Raw genomic sequence first — 19,235 nt, 5'->3', positions numbered from 1 at the left:
CAAGGGGAGGAGAAAGAGGATCCCATGAGAGAGGTCAAAGGAGAAAGGCCAGTAAAAAGGCATAACTAGGGCACAGACTAATTGTGGAAGTGAAGGGAGCAGGGGAGTGTTAACATCTGTTGCGTTGAGCTTTGGGCCTTAGCCCAGTGGTCGTCTTATTACAGTTGTCCGGCTGTGATTTTTAGGGTGTTTCTCTCTGGGACCTTAAAACAATGCTGTTAGGAGGCAAGCATCACTTTTTTAGTAAGACACTTAGATTATTGCTTTCCCAAATCATCTAGCGAGTGATAGAACCCAGGGACTCTTGAACTCTTCATATTACACGGAGAGTAGGCTGTTGAATTTGGCGATCAGAAGGTCATGGTGGCCCCCATGTTGCCGCAGTGAGGTGAGGAAAGCAGCAGAGGGTAGGAGGCTGGGGTGACTTGGAGGGCAGCAAGTGTCCGTGGTTATTTTACCATATTGAAGGGGCAGAGAAGGTGGGAGATGAGGTGCAGAGGGCCCTGGGTGAACAGGGCTGGGGGGAATAGCCCTGGCTTCAAGCTCTCTTTGGGATTTGCACATCAGTGACCTCTCCATGATGTGGAAACCTCATCTTCCCAGTCTGTCCTTTAGGCACCAGGGCTGAAAGCTAGTGGCCATCCTGTCTCTCCACTTCACTTAGAAAACTGGATTTCCTGGAAAGTGGGGGCTGCAGAATGAGTCCCATGGGGCACATGCTGGGGATGCCCACAGCAGGTGGTGGGAAGTGCAGACACGTGGGGCTAGCGAGTGTCTTCAGGCCATTTGGTTGGTCATTGAATAGGCTTCCAGTAGAGCGCTTGCTTCTCTTGCAAGCCAAGGTCTGGGCCAGGAGTTGATTACAAGCCTATCTGCAAGGTTTTTCTTTTCTTCTTTCTAAAAATAAAAGTAAGCTTTTGGTTTTAAAATTTTATTTATTTATTTATTTGAGAGAGAGAGAGAACACAAGCAGGGGGAGTGGCAGACAGAGAGAGAAGCAGACTCCTCACCAAGCAGGGAGCCCGAGGGAGGGCTTGATCCCAGGACCCTGGGGCCATGACCTGAGCCGAAGGCAGATGCTTAACCAACTGAGCCACCCAAGTGCCCCAAAATTAAGCTTTTGGGTCACGTCTAAATGACAGACAGACTGTGACATTTAGGAGAGAATGTCTTTGAATCAGGTGTTCGTTAAAAACCAGAGGGCACAATTTCTATATGTGCCCAGAGAGGGAAGGGCTGATTGTCTTGCTCATTCAATTAAATTTTGATTGAACAGCAGCCACATTAAAAATGTTCAAAATCATTACAGTCAGAGAAATACAAATTAAAACAATGAGTGATACTCATATCTATTAGAGTGGACAAATTGGAAATCTGGGTAATGGCAAGTGTTGGCAGGGCTGTGGAATATGGGGCCCCTGAGCTGCTACTGGTGGGACATACACTTGTTCAGATAACCCAATATCTTTCCAAAACCTCAAGCTGATGATGTCACACCCCTGCTTGGAATTCTTAATAGCTTCCCATCAGGAAGCCTGAGGATAGAGACCAAATCCCTAAGATGACCTCCCAGGCCCCATGCACTTGGACCCCTGACAACCTCTCCCCTCTCCAGGCCCCTGGCCCTCTTTAATCTGGAAGATGTGTTGCTCCCTTCAAGTGCAATCAGTTGCCCCCAGGAGAGCAGTTGGCACAGTATATGCAAATTAGATATCCACACTTGGTATTCCCACAGTTCCGTTCTTGGGCGTATATACTGAAGAAACTCTCACACAGGCTCTTAAGAGCACACGTATGAAGATGTGAATCCTAGCTTTGTTTGCTGTGGCGAGAGCAGGTGGCAATCCATGTCCATTCCTGGGAGGGTACGTATGAAAAATGCAGTGGGCGTACACTATAGAGGCTCGTGCAGCCTTAGAAGGCACCTGGCAAGTAGCTATGTATCAGCAGGGTTGGATCTCTCTCTCTCTTTTTTTTTTTTTAAGAGAGAGAGAGAGTGGGGGCGGGGCAGAGGAAGAGAGAGAATCTTAAGCAGTCTCCACACTTAGCGCAGAGCCCGACATGGGGCTCAGTCTCACGACCCTGAAATCATGATCTGAGCCCAAATCCAGGGTCAGACGCTTAACCGATGGAGCCACCCAGGTGCCCTGGCAGGGTTGAATCTTAAACACGTGGTGCTAAAGAAAACAGCCAAGCAGTGTGATATATAAGATAATACCACTTATATAAATTAAACCACATGTGTGCAAAATAAACACATATTTTATAAGAATACATTCAGACAGATATACATGGAACAGAATAAGATTGTATTAGTTGTCTTTGTCTATTGCTGCATAAAAGAATTAACCCCAAATGTAGCAGGCTAAAACAATGAACATGTATGATCTCACCAGTTTCTAAGGGTCAGGACTGCGGGAGCAGCTTGGCTGGGTGGTTGGGCTCGGGTTGGCTCATAAGGCTGGAGTCATCTGCAGCCTTGACTGGCGCCCGAGGGTCCATTCCCAGCTTATTCACACAGCTCTCGGCCGAAGGCTTCAGTTCCTCGCCCCGTGGACCTCTCCAGTGGGCGGCTCGTGAACGGTTTCCCCAGAGTGAGTAATCCAAGAGAGAGCACCAAGAAAGAAGCCGCGGTCTTTGATCACCAATCGTAGGCGACATGTAGAGTCTCCCATTGGTCACACGGACCAACCTTGGTGCAACGGAGATGACAGAAGAGTGTGAACACCAGGATACAGGGATCACTGGGGGCCATTCAGGAGATCAGATACCATAACATAGTTGTGCTGTTAGGGGCATTGGGATTGGAGGAGAGGAAGAAAAGAATATGAAAAAATATATTGAATACCTTATGCAAAACTGTATGTTGGCTGCTGAGGAGATAATGAGCAAGACCAGTCATGTTAACCAAATAATAACTCCAGTGCACGCAACGGCACAAGGGCGGGAGGAAGAGAAGCATGTGGTCTATGAACGCTTGACATGGGCTGGAGGGAGGGGAGGCAGGGGTCCGAGCGCATGGGGTCCGGGAGGCCATCTTAGGGATTTGGTCTCTATCCTCAGGTCCACTGAGCAGAAGGTGTTGAAGGGGTCCGAGCAGGGATGTGACATAATCAGCTTTAGGTTTTGAAACGATAACCGAGCAGCCGAGAGAAGTGTGTTTTGGAGAGAGGCAAGTGTAGGTGCAGGGACAGCCATCAGGTCAGAGTTCCTGCCTTGTCCAGGTGAGAGGCGGCGGTGGCTCATGGCAGTGGAGACCGAGGAGGGGGTATGAGTGCCAGAGGTATTTTGGAGACGAAGTCCATGGGCTGGATGACGGCCAGACATAGGGGGTGGGGAGAAGGCGGTGTGAGGGCTGACCCCTAGTTTGCTGGTTTGTGAAGCTGGATGGATGGTATCATACAATGAATCGGGGCCCTGGAGGAGGACTGGCTTTGGTGGGAGGACATACTGGGTTTGAAGTCCTTGAGACACCAAGATGGCTATGGTGTAAGCACTTGCATATACGGATCCCGGGTCCGAGGGGGAGATCCCAGCTCTGATGTGAGCGTGCATCTCTGTCATAGAAGCTGAGGGCGGGGTGGACAGCACAGGGTGAGAAGAGAGAGCCGAGGGTGAAGCCAGCAGGGGGGTGAGCCTGCAGGAGCAACCGGGAAGGCAGGAGGAAACCAGGAGAGAGTTTTTTCTTTTCCTAGAGTGGAATAGTCACAGTGATGAATAATGTTGAAAGGGATCAGGTAAGGAAAGAACTGAAGACATGCCATTAGGTTTCGCAACACGGAGGCCATTGGGAGCCTCGGCAGGCTGTGTTTCCGACGAGTTATGAGACGGCCCGAGTTGGAGGGGGCAGAGGGTGAGCGGGAGGCGAGGAATAGGGGCCGGTCAGGGTCTCCGCTCTTGCAAAGCTGGGCTCTGACCTTTCTCTCTGCAGCTACTGTGAGGACGGCTTCATGCACTGTACCACGAGTGGCGCCCCAGGAAGCCTGCTGCCCGACACCATGCTCGGCAGTCCCCGGTCTCACCGCAGTGAGTACTGCCCCTGGAGGGGCTCTCCACCTCCCGGCTGGGCTGCTTGGTCCCATGTGCACGTGCATTTGGGCGCGTGTCAGGACCGACACAATGTTTGTGTTTGTGTGACTGACTCTCAGGCCTCGACATGCCTTTGCATGTGTGTATCCAAATTTTTGTGGCAAGGAGGAATTTCAGGGGTAAGATTGAGTTATCTGCACGACGGACTCAGTGAGACTTCTGTTTCGCCCAAGGTGACCTTACCCTAGTGAGCAGCTGTAAGTTGGTCACCTTGACTGTAGCGAAGACCACCCTCCTTCTTCGGTTTCTTTTTACCCAGGGACATGCTGACAAGGTCATCTATCTATCTGTCTATCTATGTAGTCATTTTAATTTATTTTTATCCATCAAAAATGCTCTGTTTAATCCCCATCCCCTATCTCCCCCCTGCCCCGACCCACCTCCCCTCTGGTAACCAGCAGTTTATACTCTATAGTTAAGAGTCTGTTTCTTAGTTTCTCTCTCTCTCTCTCTCTTTTTTCCCTTTGCTACTTTGTTTTGTTTCTTAAATTCCACATATGAATAAAATCATATGGTCTTTGTCTTTCTCTGACTGATTTTGCTTAGCATAATACTCTCTAGCTCCATCCATGTTGTTGCAAACGGCCAGATTTCATTCTTTTTATGACTGAATAGCCTTCCTTTGTGTGTGTGTGTGTGTATCACCTCTTCTTTCTCCATTCGTCTATCGGTGGACACGGGCTGTTTCCATAGTGGGGTTACTGTAAATAATGCCACAGTAAACATAGGGGTGCATGTTTCTTTTTGAAGTAGTGTTTTTATATTCATTGGGTAAATACCAAGTAGGAGAATTACTGGAATTATTGGTAGTTCTATTTTAAATTTTTTGGAGGAACCTCCATACTGTTTTCCAGAGTGGCAGCACCAGTTTGCATTCCCACCAACAGTGCACGAAGGTTCCTTTGTCTCTACATCCTCACCAACACTTGTTGCTTCTTGTGTTGCTGATTTTAGCCATTCTGATCGGTGGGAGGTGATAGCTCATTGTAGATATCTCACTGCATTTCCCTGGTGATGAGTGATGATGAGCATCTGTTCATGTGTCTGTTGGCCATCTAGATGTCTTCTTTGGAGAAATGTCTGTTCGTGTCTTCTGCCATATTTTAATTGGATTATTTGTGTTTTGGGTTTTGAGTTGTATAAGTTCTTTATGTATTTTGGATACTAATCCATCAGATATGGCGTTTGCAAATATCTTCTCCCATTCTGTAGGCTGCCTTTTAGTTTTGTTGATTGTTCCCTGTGCTGTGGAGAAGTTTTTACTTTGATGTATTCCCAATAGTTCATTTTAACCTTTGTTTCTCTTGCCTCAGGAGACCTATCTAGAAAAAAGTTGCTACAGCTCATGTTAGAGAGATTACTGCTTGTGCTCTTTTCTAGAATTTTTATGGTTTCAGGGCTCACGTTTAGGTCTTTAATGACAAGGACACCTGTTTAGAAAGATTTTCAGATGGATTTGAAAAAAGGGATTTTGGACCCTTTGTTCTCAGTTTGAGGGTCCTAATAGTTGCTACACTGTTTAAGGACAAGGCACAGAAGGGAGACGGGACTGGCCTGGCACGGGTGGGCCCATATTCACATTTATGGACCAGGGAGAACTAATTGGCTTCCAGATGGATTCTTGCTTAGAAGGGACTGTCTCAGTAGGGGGAGAGGGATGACTTTAGCCAGATACGTGGGCTATTTTCGACCTCCAGCTTGACCACCTCTCTTTGCCTTTCTCTTCCCTCAAGACCCCATCTCTCCAAGTGCCCCAGGTGTATGCTCTGCATTTGTTCTCCACTTCGCCCTGGGCGAGAAGTCAGGCTACCCCATATGACTGCTCAGGGAGCCTTGAGCTGGGGCAAGATCCCAAGCACGAGGGCGGCTCAGAAGTTGAAATCAGAACTTGCGAGCTTGTGTCTTTCTGTTCAGGCTTCCATAACAAAATACCATAGACTAGGTGGTTTAAGGGTGAAAAATACAGATTTCTGTATTTGTCCTGTAAATATACACACAGTGATGGAGGCTGGAAGTCCAAGTTCAGGGTGCCAGCAAGGTCCAGGTGAGGGCTGCAGACTTCTCGTGTGTCCTCACAGGGCGAGAGGGGCTGGGGAGCTCAGTGGGCTCTCTTCAGGGTATGAATCCCATCCATGAGGGTACTACCCTCATGGCCCCGTCATTTCCCAAAGGGCTCACTTCCTGTCACCACTGCCTTTGGCATCAACATGTGAATTTTGGGGGGCACAGAAATTGTATGCACAGCAGATCTGAAGGTCACTAAGTCCTTCTGTCCCTCTCTCCAGTGGTTGTTTGCATCTCTACCCACGTAGCTGTTTTCTAGCCTATAGCTCCTGGAAAGTGCTGTCTTTTTTGCAGTCAGAAAGCTCCTAAAATTTTGTGCGATTTGGAAGGGCACTTAGTCTTTTAGAGTTTCAGTTTCCTAACAGATTTTCTGTGCAAAAATAAGGCTGAAACTTGTCCACAGGAGATAGTAAGTGCTCGATCTAGTAAGATATAAATGCCCTGAAGTGCATCGGGGGTTTTGAAAGGAATGTGCTGTATCAATCCTCCTGTCATCATTTATTCAATCAGCCATTGATACCCACCCGCTGTCAGGAGATAGGACACATCCATGTACAAAGGAGACAAGACCCCTGCTTTTGGTGAGCCTGGGTGGCTCACTCGGCGAAGCATCTCAGGTCATGATCTCCAAGTCCTGGGATCCAGCAGACGTCCCTTTGCTGAGCGGGGAGCCTGCTTCCCCTTCTGCCTGCCACTCCCCCTGCTTGTGCTGCCTTTCTCTAAGGTCTTAAAAAAAACCCCTCTGCTTTCATGGAACATATATTCTGGTATTCTGGTGGGGGGGTGGGCAATCAACAAATAAGTAAACTAGATAGTATATCCAAGGGTGTCTTTAGAGGTGATTGGATGGAGGGTGACAAAGCAGGGAGGGCAGGGAGGAGTGTGGAGGACAGAGTGTAGCAGATTTAAATAGGACGACTGGGCTGGCCAGTGTCTGGGCAGAAGATGACATGGAAGCAAAGCCCCCTTAAAGGTTTTGTGGCTAAATTGTGACCATTTTATGAACGGTCCGGTTGGGGCCCACAAAGGTTCCTTTTTAGCACCCAGACGCAGGTCCTTTAAAGCCTCGGCCTGGACCACAGTGCATCCTGATTTAATGCAACCTGCTGCGGCAGGTTCTAGGGGAATGAGGAGTGGGCTGACATGGGGATGCGGACGGCAGGAGAGATGCCTTCGATGTAGGCAAAGATCAGGGGCTCAGATGAGTAGATGAAGCCACCATCCAGTCTCACTGGGGGAGCCTGGCTCAGGGTGAGGCCCACAGGGGCACCTGATCCCAGGGAGTGGGCGGCTGGGTCTCTGGAAGGCTGCACTGGGGTGGGGGGAGCCAAGGACAGGGTGGAAGGGAGATGCATTGACTTCCTTGCTTTCTTCTACCTCCAAGGCAAAAGGAGCCTGTCCTGCCGGCCCCCCATGGTCAAGTTGGTGTGCCCCGCTGATAACCCGAGGGCTGAAGGGCTCGAGTGTGCCAAAACCTGCCAGAACTACGACCTGCAGTGCATGAGTACGGGCTGTGTCTCCGGTTGCCTCTGCCCCCCGGGCATGGTAAGCCACCAGATCCACAGAGGGTGGGCAGCCTTGCCTTTGCCCGCAGGCTAAGCATGGGCCAGGGGGCTCTGGAGCAGAGAGAGGAAGAAACAGGAGCTAAGCCAGAACGGGGACAGAGGTGGTATTGGGGACAGGGGTGGGGACAGTCTTCTGTGGCTGACTCAGCCACCAAAGCCGGGAAGGCAGATGGTGGGGAAGTGTCTGGAGTCCATCCTGAGGAGATCGGACAAAAACACAGGAACTTCGTGCACAGAGGTGCCGCAGGAAGCAAAACGAGTATTTCCAGAAAATACACGTGAAAACAGGCATTTCCCCTGGAATTTTCCCAAGCGCTGCTGCATTCCTCCTATAAAGAGGAGAGGGCACACATATATTTGCATATTATTTGAATATACGCATAGAACTTTCTATTGCAAGAGATGATGTTGATGTGGCTGCCACTTCACCAGCAGGGACCAGCCCCACTCCCTTCCCCTCATTGGGCCTGGCTTTCCTCATCTGGGAAGTGAGTCACGAGGTCTTGGCCAGCTCTTAACAGACACACAGCCTGTGGCCAGCAGTTCCCAGGATGCCTTGCATTGTCCAAGGCATGTTGCTTTGCCACCACCTGGTTCTGGATGGCTGCTGGCGGCAGGGGTCTGAGTGTGCCCAGACTCCTTACCTCCCTCCCAAGTCTACCTGTGGGCCGGTTTTGTACACATATATTACGGTCGCCTCCCTACCCGCGGTGAAAGTTACCCACCGTCAACTCTGGTCCAGAAGCAGTTGTCCAGTAGCCTAAAGCTTTGTCTCACTGTCTGTACCGTTCCCCTCACTTCACCTCATTGTGAAGGCATTTTATCATCTCACATCATCAGCAGAAGGAGAAGGGTGAGTGGGTACAGTAAGCTTCTTAGACCACATTCATATCACTTTTCTTACAGTAGAGTGCTATAATTGTTTTATTTTTAGTTATTGCTGTTAGTCTCTTACTGTGCCTGATTTATAAATTAAACTTTATCATAGGTATGTGTGTATAGGGAAAACAGTATATATGGGACTCGGTCCTATCTGCGATTTTAAGCATCTCCTGGGGGTGTTGGAATGTATCCCTGTGGATAAGACGGGGGACGACTGCATACACAGGTTATTCTTGTCACCCTGAAGGATGTAACTTCTGGGTTTTTCTCTTTCAAATGCATCACGTCTTCTTGCTTTCCCTGACTCCGATTCCCCTGTACCCAAAGTGAGCAGTGTGGGGCTGGGGCAGGTGTCATAGAGGCCAAAATGGGAGAGGGCAGGATGGCTGTCATACGACTGTACAGGGCGTCAGCGATGCCCAGGTCTTGGCTTGAGGGGCAGGGTCCCGGGCCGTGGGAGCTGCCAGTATCCTGTGGAGTGAATTGGGACCCATCACCAGAGGCCCAGGCGGGCTGCGTGTTGGGGTGTGCGCACGGCCCGTGATTTATCTCCTTTCCCTCCAGCCCTCCTCCAAGACAGAGGGACTAGCTGTTCACTCTCCCTGGGGTGTTCTCCTCTGCCTTAGCCTCTGACGATTCTGAACTATCTTTTCTAGTGGGGGAGCTAGAGATCGGCCTGGGAGCACCCCTGACCTGGAAGGTCTTGTTCGGTGCCTTCGCGGGAGGGGGCTATTCCAGGAGGCTAAATGAGGGGGCCTCAGAGCTGGATAGGGGCAAGAAATAGGACGGGGGAGAGGAAGCTTCTGCATTGCTCTTTACAAAGAGCCCCTGAGGGCCTCTTACTTGACTGTCCCTTCACTGTACCTGGAGGAGAAATTCTCCAGACATCAGGGAAGCCTTTGGCAAGAAAAGGGGCAGCTGTCAGGGGATTATGTCAGCATCAGACACTCTTTTAAATAAACTTTTTTTTTTTCAATGAAGCAAACAGAACAGATATCTTAGATAATAACCACAATAGTGGCATCATTGTCCCAAATCTCCAGTGGAGAGCGAGACCTCACACGTAGGATGTGGGCACACTGTCAGGAGCTCCCCGGCATTCCCGAAGCATCTGGCGTGCACTCTGACAGTCTTTAGGTATCTGTCATACAATGAGGTGACTCTAACCTCAGCCGCAGGGGATTCTAAGCTCAAAAGCTCGGAGTGTAAGAGATTGGGTTATTTGCACAACTGCTTCATTAGGATGCCGACGGAGGTGCAAATCGTTGAGGCTAGATTCTGCAGAGCAGAACAGTCCGTGATTTATGAGGTGCTCAGTGTGCTGGCTGCTACACCGGACACGTGTTCCTGGCCGCAGTGCAAAGAGAAAGGAGCTGTTTGGGCCCGTGTGACGGTGTAGACATCCTACCCAGGGGGGTTTCTCTGTGCGGCCTGTCCCCTGGGGGAGATGTGAGGATGTGGCATGGGACCGAGGGTTTCGGGAAGAGGTTGGGGATGCTGTATTCTGTGGACCTGAGAGGGGGCCAGTGGGGGTGGGGGTGGGGGTGGGGAAGGAGCTCTTTGCTGGGGGCCAGATCTAGGAGAGCAGAAAGAGCACTGGAGGAAGAACAGGGCAGAGGGCCGAGCTCTCTGTTCAGGCTTCACTCGCCCTTGGGTGAGGGTTCATTCTCTCTCTGAGCCTCAGTTGCCTTATCTGTGACATGGGCACATAATTCCTGTTCTGTCTTCATCACGCATTGGCTGTGGGCCCGAAGGGATTGTATGTGCAAGTGCTTACAGAATCATAGGGATAGCTTTAGTTCTTTTTTTTTTTTTTAAGATTTTAATTATTTGACAGACAGAGACACAGCAAGAGAGGGAACACAAGCAGGGGGAGTGAGAGAGGAAGAAGCAGGCTCCCCACTGAGCAGGGAGCCCGATGTGGGGCTCGATCCCAGGACCCTGGGATCATGACCTGAGCCGAAGGCAGACGCTTAGCGACTGAGCCACCCAGGTGCCCCTTTAATTCTTTTTGTAAATAACTGAGGCTCAGTCTCAGAGGCTCTGCTGACCTCCTCCTCCTCCTGTCCACAGGAGAGATCCGTGAAGGGCCTGTTTCCTTAAATTTTCAATCTGTCGTGGACCAAAGTTTTGTAAATACAATAGAAGTGAATGATCAGAAAAAAGAAACAAAAAGCAAGGACATACAAAATATGACGCCCCATTTTTATTAGATTCAACAGATGTGATGTACTACTCAGGTCAAGTGCCATATGATTTTCCCGGCACCTTCCATTTGCATACTTACATCACCTCAGACCGGCACTGGCCAGGGGACCACGCTTTGAGCAGCGCTGCTCTCGGTGGAAGACTGCCTCTCCCCTACAAGACATTGCTCGGTGTCCACTGTGAGGCCAGCAGCAACTGTCTGAAAATGTTGGGAACACATTGGGGGTCTCTCCTCTTTGCAGTTTGTGCCAGGTTTGGAACCTGCTTAAAGTTGGGGTTTTCTGGCCACTTCATCTGCTCCTGCCACTGGTGCCAAGGTCTCCTTGCATGGAACAAAGTCCGGGGAATGCTTTCAATATGTGGCCAGGGCCCTCCCAGATAAATGGTTGGTGGAGAAGCTGCGTGGAAAAGGCACTGAATTGGAGTCCCGTCCTTCCAGGTGTAATCCTGGCTCCTGACATTTACTTAATGGGCTGGCAAGTCACTGAAAATCTCTGAGTCTGGCTTTTCTCATCTGTAAAACTGGGTTAGAAGGATGGTTGGGAGAACTGGCAGTGACAGTGGTGGGGTCATAGAAGTTGCTTAGTAAGTGGTATTTTGATGACTGCTGTTAGAAGCTTGTGGAGGAAAACCATGAATCATATTATGAACGGAGAGATACTGTAGGATGTTAGACACTGGGAGAAATTTTAATACCTCAGTGTCCACATTCGGAGGCCCACGAGATCAATAAAATAAAAGGTTGCTTTAGAAAAAATTCCGTCTTTTCCTTTAGTTGAGCGGTTTTGCCTTTGTTAGAATATTACCCACATTCACCACGAGGTGGCAGCAAAGCACAACCCACTGCCCAGCTCACTCGTTCAGGCCACCCAGTTAATTCTCTTCAGGAGCAGCGTCCAGGGGTGAAGCGAGAAGGAGCCCTAAGGACTCGCGATTTCTGCCCCTTCTATCACACGGGAGTCTGAGGAAAGAGAGGGACCAGAACCACTCAAGGCTACATAGTTCTATAGTGGAAATCCTGGTTTCCTGGGTCCCAGACTGGGCTCCTTCAGCCCTGTTTGCTTCCCTCTGTTCCGTGAGGAGGTCTTGGAAGGTGTGGCACCCCTGTCGGGGGGACCCTCACTTACCCTCTGAAATCTAGTAGTGACACTTCCCTAGCTGGTACCTAGTTCAGCTGCTATGAGGAAGCCCTTGGCAGCTGGGAAATATGTTCATCTCTTTGATCCTTCGATGCCTGGTTTTCTCACTGGCCCAATAAAAAGCCTAAAAAACTCCGGCATCGCTTTTTTGAAATGTAGAGTTTGGGGCTCCGGGGCCCATCCAGGGTGGGCATCACATGTGGGCACTGTAAATCCTGTGAGATGTACTTTTAAAAGGTCCCGAAAGCCATTCTGTCTCAAAAATATCTCCTATTCCTTATATGATTGGTCATTTAATCAGACTTACTGACATATAATGAGCCTAAATTCATTTCGGTTAACAAGAGTTTTAGAAAAGCTTACAGCCTTACAAATCCTCACAGGAAGTCATTCACACCTTAGTATGAATTATTTAATCAGATTCTTTCCTCCTTAGCAAATATCTAGTTGAAATCAGCTGCGTTGAGCTGGAAGTATTGATGGGGTAGGGAGAATGGGCAAAGGATAGTCGGAAGGCAAAAAAGATTTTGGAGAATGGTTCAATATGGTGTTCATGCATGGGGGTTGGGCGGGGGGGGGGGGCGAGGTGGGGCTTTTTCAGAGAAGAGAGACAAAACCAATTTTCTTCTACTTCATAATTTTTCTTGGAGCTGCCCAAGACCTAGTACCATGTTCTTGTCATGAACCATTCTTACTCAAGATGCGCTAAGTTAATGACTAGTGACGATTTCTGCCTGTCCCATTCTGAAGTCTTGGAAGGGCATTTGTTAACTTTTTCTCGTTATCCTATCGGTGTCCCAAAGGGACAAACACTAGGCAGAGATGGTTCTCTTCATTTTAAACACGATGTTCCAGTGACTTTTCCCAGTTGGGGACTGCTATCCTGGCTTACCCCACGTGTCTGCCCTGTCTTCCTCTAGATCTGTTCATGCCCTGTGTTGTGCCTTTATCGTTCTAGATCCAGGGATTTTTTTTTTTTAAGGCTTTAGGATTGGGTGTTTCTCTGGGTGTTTTGGCTGGGCTGGTGTTATTTGATCTTCTCTCCCACGTTAGAGCGGTACTGAGGTGAGGCCTGGAAACCCTCTTCTTTCCTTTTAAGGTTATGCTTTGTCCCCTGTCTAGCTCTCACTTATGGATCTAACGCCACACCCTATCGTCTATAGCGGTCTTCCTCCAGTACCGAGGTCCTATCTGAATACCGTGATCCTCAGTGAGTCAGCTCAGAGGAGCCCTGTGCTCTGTCAGTGAGAAGGCGGAAGGAGGAAACGAGAGCTGCAGCAGGGGTGACATTACCTCGTGGCCAAGCTGGGATTTAAGTTTATGTCTGTTGGAGGGGGGCTGGGACTCACTCCCGGGCCAGGCGAGGGGCTCCCTGAGCCTTGGGTGTGCAGGACTTTTTGCCAATGGGCTGAATATCCTGGAGAGGGGTGAAGAGAGCCCGCATGCAGACCAGGAGGTGTGGGAGCCTTCACTCTGCTCGAAGGTGAAGGGGTAGTGCATGTTCTGTGAGGGGAGGGGAGGGGAGGTGAGCAGGGCTCTGTTTCCTGCCATCCCTCCCTGTGCATCACGTTTGTCTCACATGACGTTTCCAATAAGGAGACTTGCTGTCTGGTCTCCATCAGCGGTAGGTGTGGGTGTTGAAGAGCTCTTTGCACTTCCCCGGCAAATGCACTGGTCCTTCTTAGAGTAGCCACTAGGTGGCAGGCTTCAGACTTAAGTCGGAGCTGGTGAAGCTTGGGCGTCAGGGCGGATATGTGGGAATGAACCCTAACTGTGACAGCTTCTGAAGGCTGTGGTAGAGAGACATTTGTTGCCCCCTCCCTGTGCCTCCCAAGCTGCCATCTTCCCTACTGGACGCCTAAGCTCATTGTCTTCCAAGAATGGGACATGGCCGACATTCTTCTTCCTCATTCTCTGTGCTCCTACCCTCCCCCTTCACTTAGCTGTTGAGGACTTAGGGTTGGGTGAAGGTGGTGGTTAAGTAGTGGAGGTTATTCTTTCCATCCCTTCCCAACACACGCGCACGCACACACACACACACACACACACACACATCTACACGCACTACTTTAGCCTACGGTCCCTGACACGAAAGCCCTCCATTCAGGCCAAGACGGCCCTGTCCCCAGGGCTTTGTTCCGTTCCAGGACCTGGGAACTCAGGCTTGTCTGGGAAGTGACTGGAGCACACGGGTCCTGACATACAGACCAGGAACTTCTCACCCCTTAGGTAGCTCTGGCACCAAAGTGCCATGGTCCCTTCACCTGATGGTGACCCAGGGCTCTTTTAGATCACCCGCGATTAGGCCACACCAGAGCGGACGGCCAGGGCTGCCTCCTGGGGTTGCGACAGAAGCATGTCTACACACTGGGGTCAGAGTGGGTTTGGACAGCTCTTCCGGAGCCCTCTGGGGCCAGTGGGTCTTAGTTCTTCTCCCACCCGGCCTCCTACAGACCTGAGGAGTATAACATGCTCACACAGTGCTTTCTTCGTGGGCGCAGGGCAGGGAAGCAGAGCATACCCCCATGGAGGGTGTCAGAATCTCGGGGGGCTGGGTGAGGAGCGGGCTTGCGGGGCTGGAACAGGCCCCCAGACTCTGGCTTTGGTCCACCCCTGCCTCACGGCCAGTATGCAGCCTTCACCTCCAGCATATTAAATGCATGTAAATTTTATTAAATATAGCATCTGTCTTTTCCACTGTAAACATGATACATGCTCACTGATGAACATTTGGAAAAAAATTTTAAAAACCAAAGAAGAAAATGAAATTCCCCTATTCCACTATCTCAGCCTTCCATTGGGTTGGAACTTCTGTATTTCCTTCTACCTTTTTTTCGACAAACATATATATGTGTGTGTATAGTTTTGATATATATATATATAGTTTTATAATCGAGACCATATGCAGGTACAGTTTTTCCTGTTTCAAAAATGAATAGCGTCAGTATCTCTCACAGCACTCAAAAGTCTTCCACAGGCCCTTCCAATAGCTCCAGAGCTCCCCTTACCTGGAGATTCCTTAACGCAGTTCATCATTTTCCTATTGTTGAACACTTGGTTGGTTGTTTCCATTTTTTGCAATGGTTAATGATTCTATGTTAACTTTTGTCCATAAGTCTATTTCCTTTGGAGAAATCCTCTGCGTGGACTTACTGGGTCTAAGATATGCATATTCTAGGGGCTTCGGCCACAGGTAACCAGAGATTCTTCGCCACAGTCCCAGCAGGGTATGAGGGCAGAGGGCAGAGAGTGTCTCCCGCTGAGCGATGGGGGTCAGTGTGGACGGGTATGCGTGTTTGTCGAGCCCCCGCCTGGGCGTGGGTTCCCTGGCCTGGCCTGTGTTTGAGGCTGTCTTCCCAGCAGGGCTTTAGATCACTCACTATGGCCCCCAAGACGTTCAGATTCCTTTCCCTTAGGTCCGGCATGAGAACAGGTGTGTGGCACTGGAAAGGTGTCCCTGCTTCCACCAAGGCAGAGAGTACGCCCCAGGAGAAACCGTGACAATCGACTGCAACACTTGGTGAGCCCCTGGGAGAGGCTTTCCTGGGGACCGAGCCGTTGAGGTGGGGTGAGCGGGAGTGAGGACGCGGGGGCCCACACGGCCACGGGGCCTCTGACACTTGCCTCCAGCACCCTGTGGGAACACGGTTATTCTTTTCCTTTGCTCTGTGCCTCGGTTTCTCTATTTGTAAAGTGGGGGAGAATCTTTGTCCTCACCTGTGCTCACTCTGCATAGACACTCTCCCAGAGAGTAGTGTTTCCAAGAAAGGCCTTGGCCCATATCGGTCACTGCATGTGTGGCCAAGCTGCTGAAAGGTATGGGCTTTGGCAGGTCCCTCTCTGGACTTATACTGTCCCCTAAGCATACTGTAAATATCCTTGTAATGGCACGGTTCGAAAAGGACCTTCTGAGGGTGGCTGGTTTTCTTTTTCTCTGTGGCCACCCTTCACTGGCCCTTTGCTCCACTCACTCACTATGCTGTGACTTCTGGACTGTGCATAGCTTCAGGGGAAGGTCCACGTGGACAGAGGCAGGAAGGGCTGAGACCTGGAAGGGGCTTAGCTCTCTCTCAGGCCTGAGGTCTGAGCTTACCACCTCTGACGCACAGAGTGGGCTTCCTGATGTCAGCTCTGGTTACAGGGTGGTTGTGGGGGGATGGGGTGTTGTGGTAGTGGGCAAATCACTGTAGATTTAAACATAGCTATGTACACACAAAACCTCTCCTGGCAGAAGCTGATGGTCGATCACTGTTTTCCCAACTCAGAACTTTCCTGCTGTTGTGTCTTGTTCTCCCTGTTCACCTCAGAGGGCTCTCAACCTCAGTGGCTCTGTTCTGTAGAGCCCCTATGGCCACTCTCAGGCAAGTTCCAGGGAGGCTGAACTTCAGCAAATCCATAGCAGGTGGTCCTCAGAGCATCTGGGCTTCTTCCTGTGGCTGCCCGATCACCCTGGGTGACCTGTTTGCTTCTTTGCCTCGCTTTCCCCCTTGTAACAGGAGAGCAGCAAGGCTTCCCTCTCTCCTCCTTGGCCTTGTGCTCTAAAAACGTGACTGTTTATGACTGTGAACTGCCTTCTGGCATCCACACCCCACAGACAGCAGGTCCTTCACTTCTAGAGGCTTCCTGGAGGGTTAGGTGGCACCCCACAGTGATCTGCGTTCGTTCATTGTCTCTCGCTCCCCAATGCCTAGAAGAGCCCCTCACATCACACGGTCCATGGTCCATGGACCACGCTGGTCATCCTGGCCATTACTGTTTCTAGTGTCTGTCGGGACCGGAAGTGGAACTGCACGGACCACGTGTGTGATGCCACGTGCTCTGCCATCGGCATGGCTCACTACCTCACCTTCGACGGCCTCAAATACCTGTTCCCTGGGGAGTGCCAGTACGTTCTGGTGCAGGTGAGTGTGAGGGAGGGTGGGGGTGCTGTCTGTCTCTTGGAGGGGCCGGGAGGTGCTGACTGCCCTTTGGGGGTTTCTGGGTCAGATTCTGCTGTTCCGTCTGTAGAAACAGCTCTGGGGCTGATTTCTACTGGAGCAATTTTCCACCCCCTAAAAGAGGACCCTGAAACTCAGAGCAATGGTCCATTTTCTTTCAGCTGACCTGGAGACTTACAAGAACAGGGCGAAACTCCTTTGTTGATTGGGATGGGTGTGGGGGCAATGTTGCCACCAGCCGAAGTTTGCACCCACATGGAGTTAGAAAAACGCATCGGTTCCTTTTGGCAGATGTAGTCTTAGTCAGGATGCACTGTGAGAAGGGAGCCCAGGCTGGACTGAGCCCCCTCACCCTCCCTGCTAGTGCCCTGGTGAGTGGCCCCGGACAAGGGACTGTCGGAATAATCCCTGGAGTTGGCTTCCTGCCCTACGATCCTATTGTTCACCATTTCCATCTAGTGCAGTTCAGAAGGGGGGGCACAGAAAAGTCATGCTGCCCAGGAAATCTGAGCTGGTGAGTGAGGGCACTGGTCGCTCTGCTTCCCTCTCCTCACCATGTGGATTCCTGTAAACTTCTCTTGCTGGTTGACACCAAAGTGAGTAAGCAAGGAGGTATGAGTGCTTTTCTCATGAGGGATGAGACAACTTGACTCTGTGAAGCTTTAAACAAATGTGGTCTCTCTGTCTCCATTCTCGAGAGGAGGGGTAGCAGCTTGACGTGCTCTGAAGGGAGGACCACAAACCCGTAGCAGCCTCAGCCCCAGAGGCAGAGCTGTGAGGCCCCTGAGTCAGGCAGTGAGGGTGCCTGGGCATGCACGTCTGCAGAGCATGCTGGGAGTGGGGCAGAACTGGCAGCAGCACAGAGCATGCTGGGAGTGGGGCAGAACTGGCAGCAGCACAGAGCATGCTGGGAGTGGGGTGGAACCGGGAGCAGCACAGAGCATGCTGGGAGTGGGGCAGAACTGGCAGCAGCACAGAGCATGCTGGGAGTGGGGCAGAACTGGCAGCAGCACAGAGCATGCTGGGAGTGGGGTGGAACCGGAAGCAGCGCTGAGCAGCTGTGCTCAGAGCATGCTGGGAGTGAGCAGTGGCACCAGCTAACCAAGCCTCCATCTCCCTTGTCCCAGTGTGGCCCCAGAGAGGCATGCAGGGCGTTGGGGAGACAGATAGGGCATGAGCATTATGAAATGGTTTTACTGACATTTATGAACCTGGGGTGTATCCCCCTCTAGAGCTTTGCTACAGATTATATATGGCAGCCTGTCTTCTGATTATCTGCCTCCCAACCTTAGTATCAAAAGATGAGGTGACACCAACCCTAGGGCTCAACTGCCTAGCCAATTTCAAATGTGAGCTCCCCCGCAGAAAACATGACTAGACTAATTCAGTGCCCTGAGAAGCCTCTGGTCAGATCCACTGCTCCCCAGCTTTCCCCTGCCCAGCTAAAGCTTTCCCAAGTGGGCCAGTGTCAGAGTCCCTTTCAAATTGTACTTCTTTGTGGGTTGCTTGATTTCCTTCATAGCCAGTCCTGTTGTCCCCTTCTGATACTTTGTCCTGGATCCTCCCCTTTCTCCCTTCTTCCTTTGGGGCGTATTATCAAGACTTGACTCTTTTTTAGCCAAATCTCAGCTGATGACAAGAACCACGTATAAAGCAACTGTACCTTTGTTCCCTCATTTACCCTTCACAGTCCCATTAACTCAACAGACCCATTTAACTTAATCCCACTGTTAGCTGATTCTGTCTTTTAGAGGGCAGATTGTATTTGTGTATGTGTCTGTGTCTGTGTGTCGGGGGGTATCAGAGAGGTAAGTGACTTGCTCAATGTATCCAATAAGTGGCAGAACAAAGGCTCACACCTTTTTCTGAGTGCCTTTTTTTTTTCTCCTATCATACCACAACAATAGTCATCATGGGGAGGTATTTGCTAGAAACATGTCCCCCTTTCCTTAATTTTCTATGCAAATGACCAGAAAGGACCAGCTCTCCCTCACCCTCTATTCCCAACCAGAGGTGGTAGCTCAGCACCATGGAGCTTGTCAAATGACCTTTGGTTACATTTCTGGGCCAGCAGTCCAGAGGGATTCAACCAGAATTGAGAGCCACGAAGTGCCATGTGGTCAAACTGTCCTATTTAGCTGGATAAGACGAAGCACTAACAGGTTCTGGGTAGGGGCCTTCAGGCTCATGTGCTCAGCAAAGCATACCACAGGCCATTCCCCCCTCCTCCAACTTTCTCTCTCTTGTGCTCGCTGACTCTGGTTCATATGTAATGGCTGAAGATGACACACATGTCCTTTCTCCCCCAAACCCCATCCCGTTCTCTTTCCCTCTCTCTCAGTTTCATTCTC

The 19,235-nt window shown here is 50.4% G+C and overlaps 1 protein-coding gene across 5 annotated transcripts in view; it reads left to right on the top strand.

The window, feature by feature from the left end:
• Positions 1-19,235, top strand: part of VWF (von Willebrand factor) — a 134,846-nt gene that overhangs the window by 57,487 nt on the left and 58,124 nt on the right. For all 5 annotated transcript variants that reach the window (XM_087855562.1, XM_045781154.2, XM_087855563.1 and 2 more), the window contains 4 exons: positions 3,932-4,026; positions 7,538-7,698; positions 15,364-15,467; positions 16,710-16,848. In XM_087855562.1, the coding sequence (XP_087711688.1) occupies positions 3,932-4,026; positions 7,538-7,698; positions 15,364-15,467; positions 16,710-16,848 (499 nt within the window). The remainder of the gene's footprint in view (positions 1-3,931; positions 4,027-7,537; positions 7,699-15,363; positions 15,468-16,709; positions 16,849-19,235) is intronic.

The sequence above is a fragment of the Ursus americanus genome, chromosome 25 (genome assembly GCF_024610735.1).
Source record: "Ursus americanus isolate L20-20 chromosome 25, mUrsAme1.1.p, whole genome shotgun sequence".
NCBI classification, from domain to species: domain Eukaryota; kingdom Metazoa; phylum Chordata; class Mammalia; order Carnivora; family Ursidae; genus Ursus; species Ursus americanus.
Note: the sequence above shows the minus strand (reverse complement) of the source record. Positions and strands in the feature narration are given on the sequence as shown.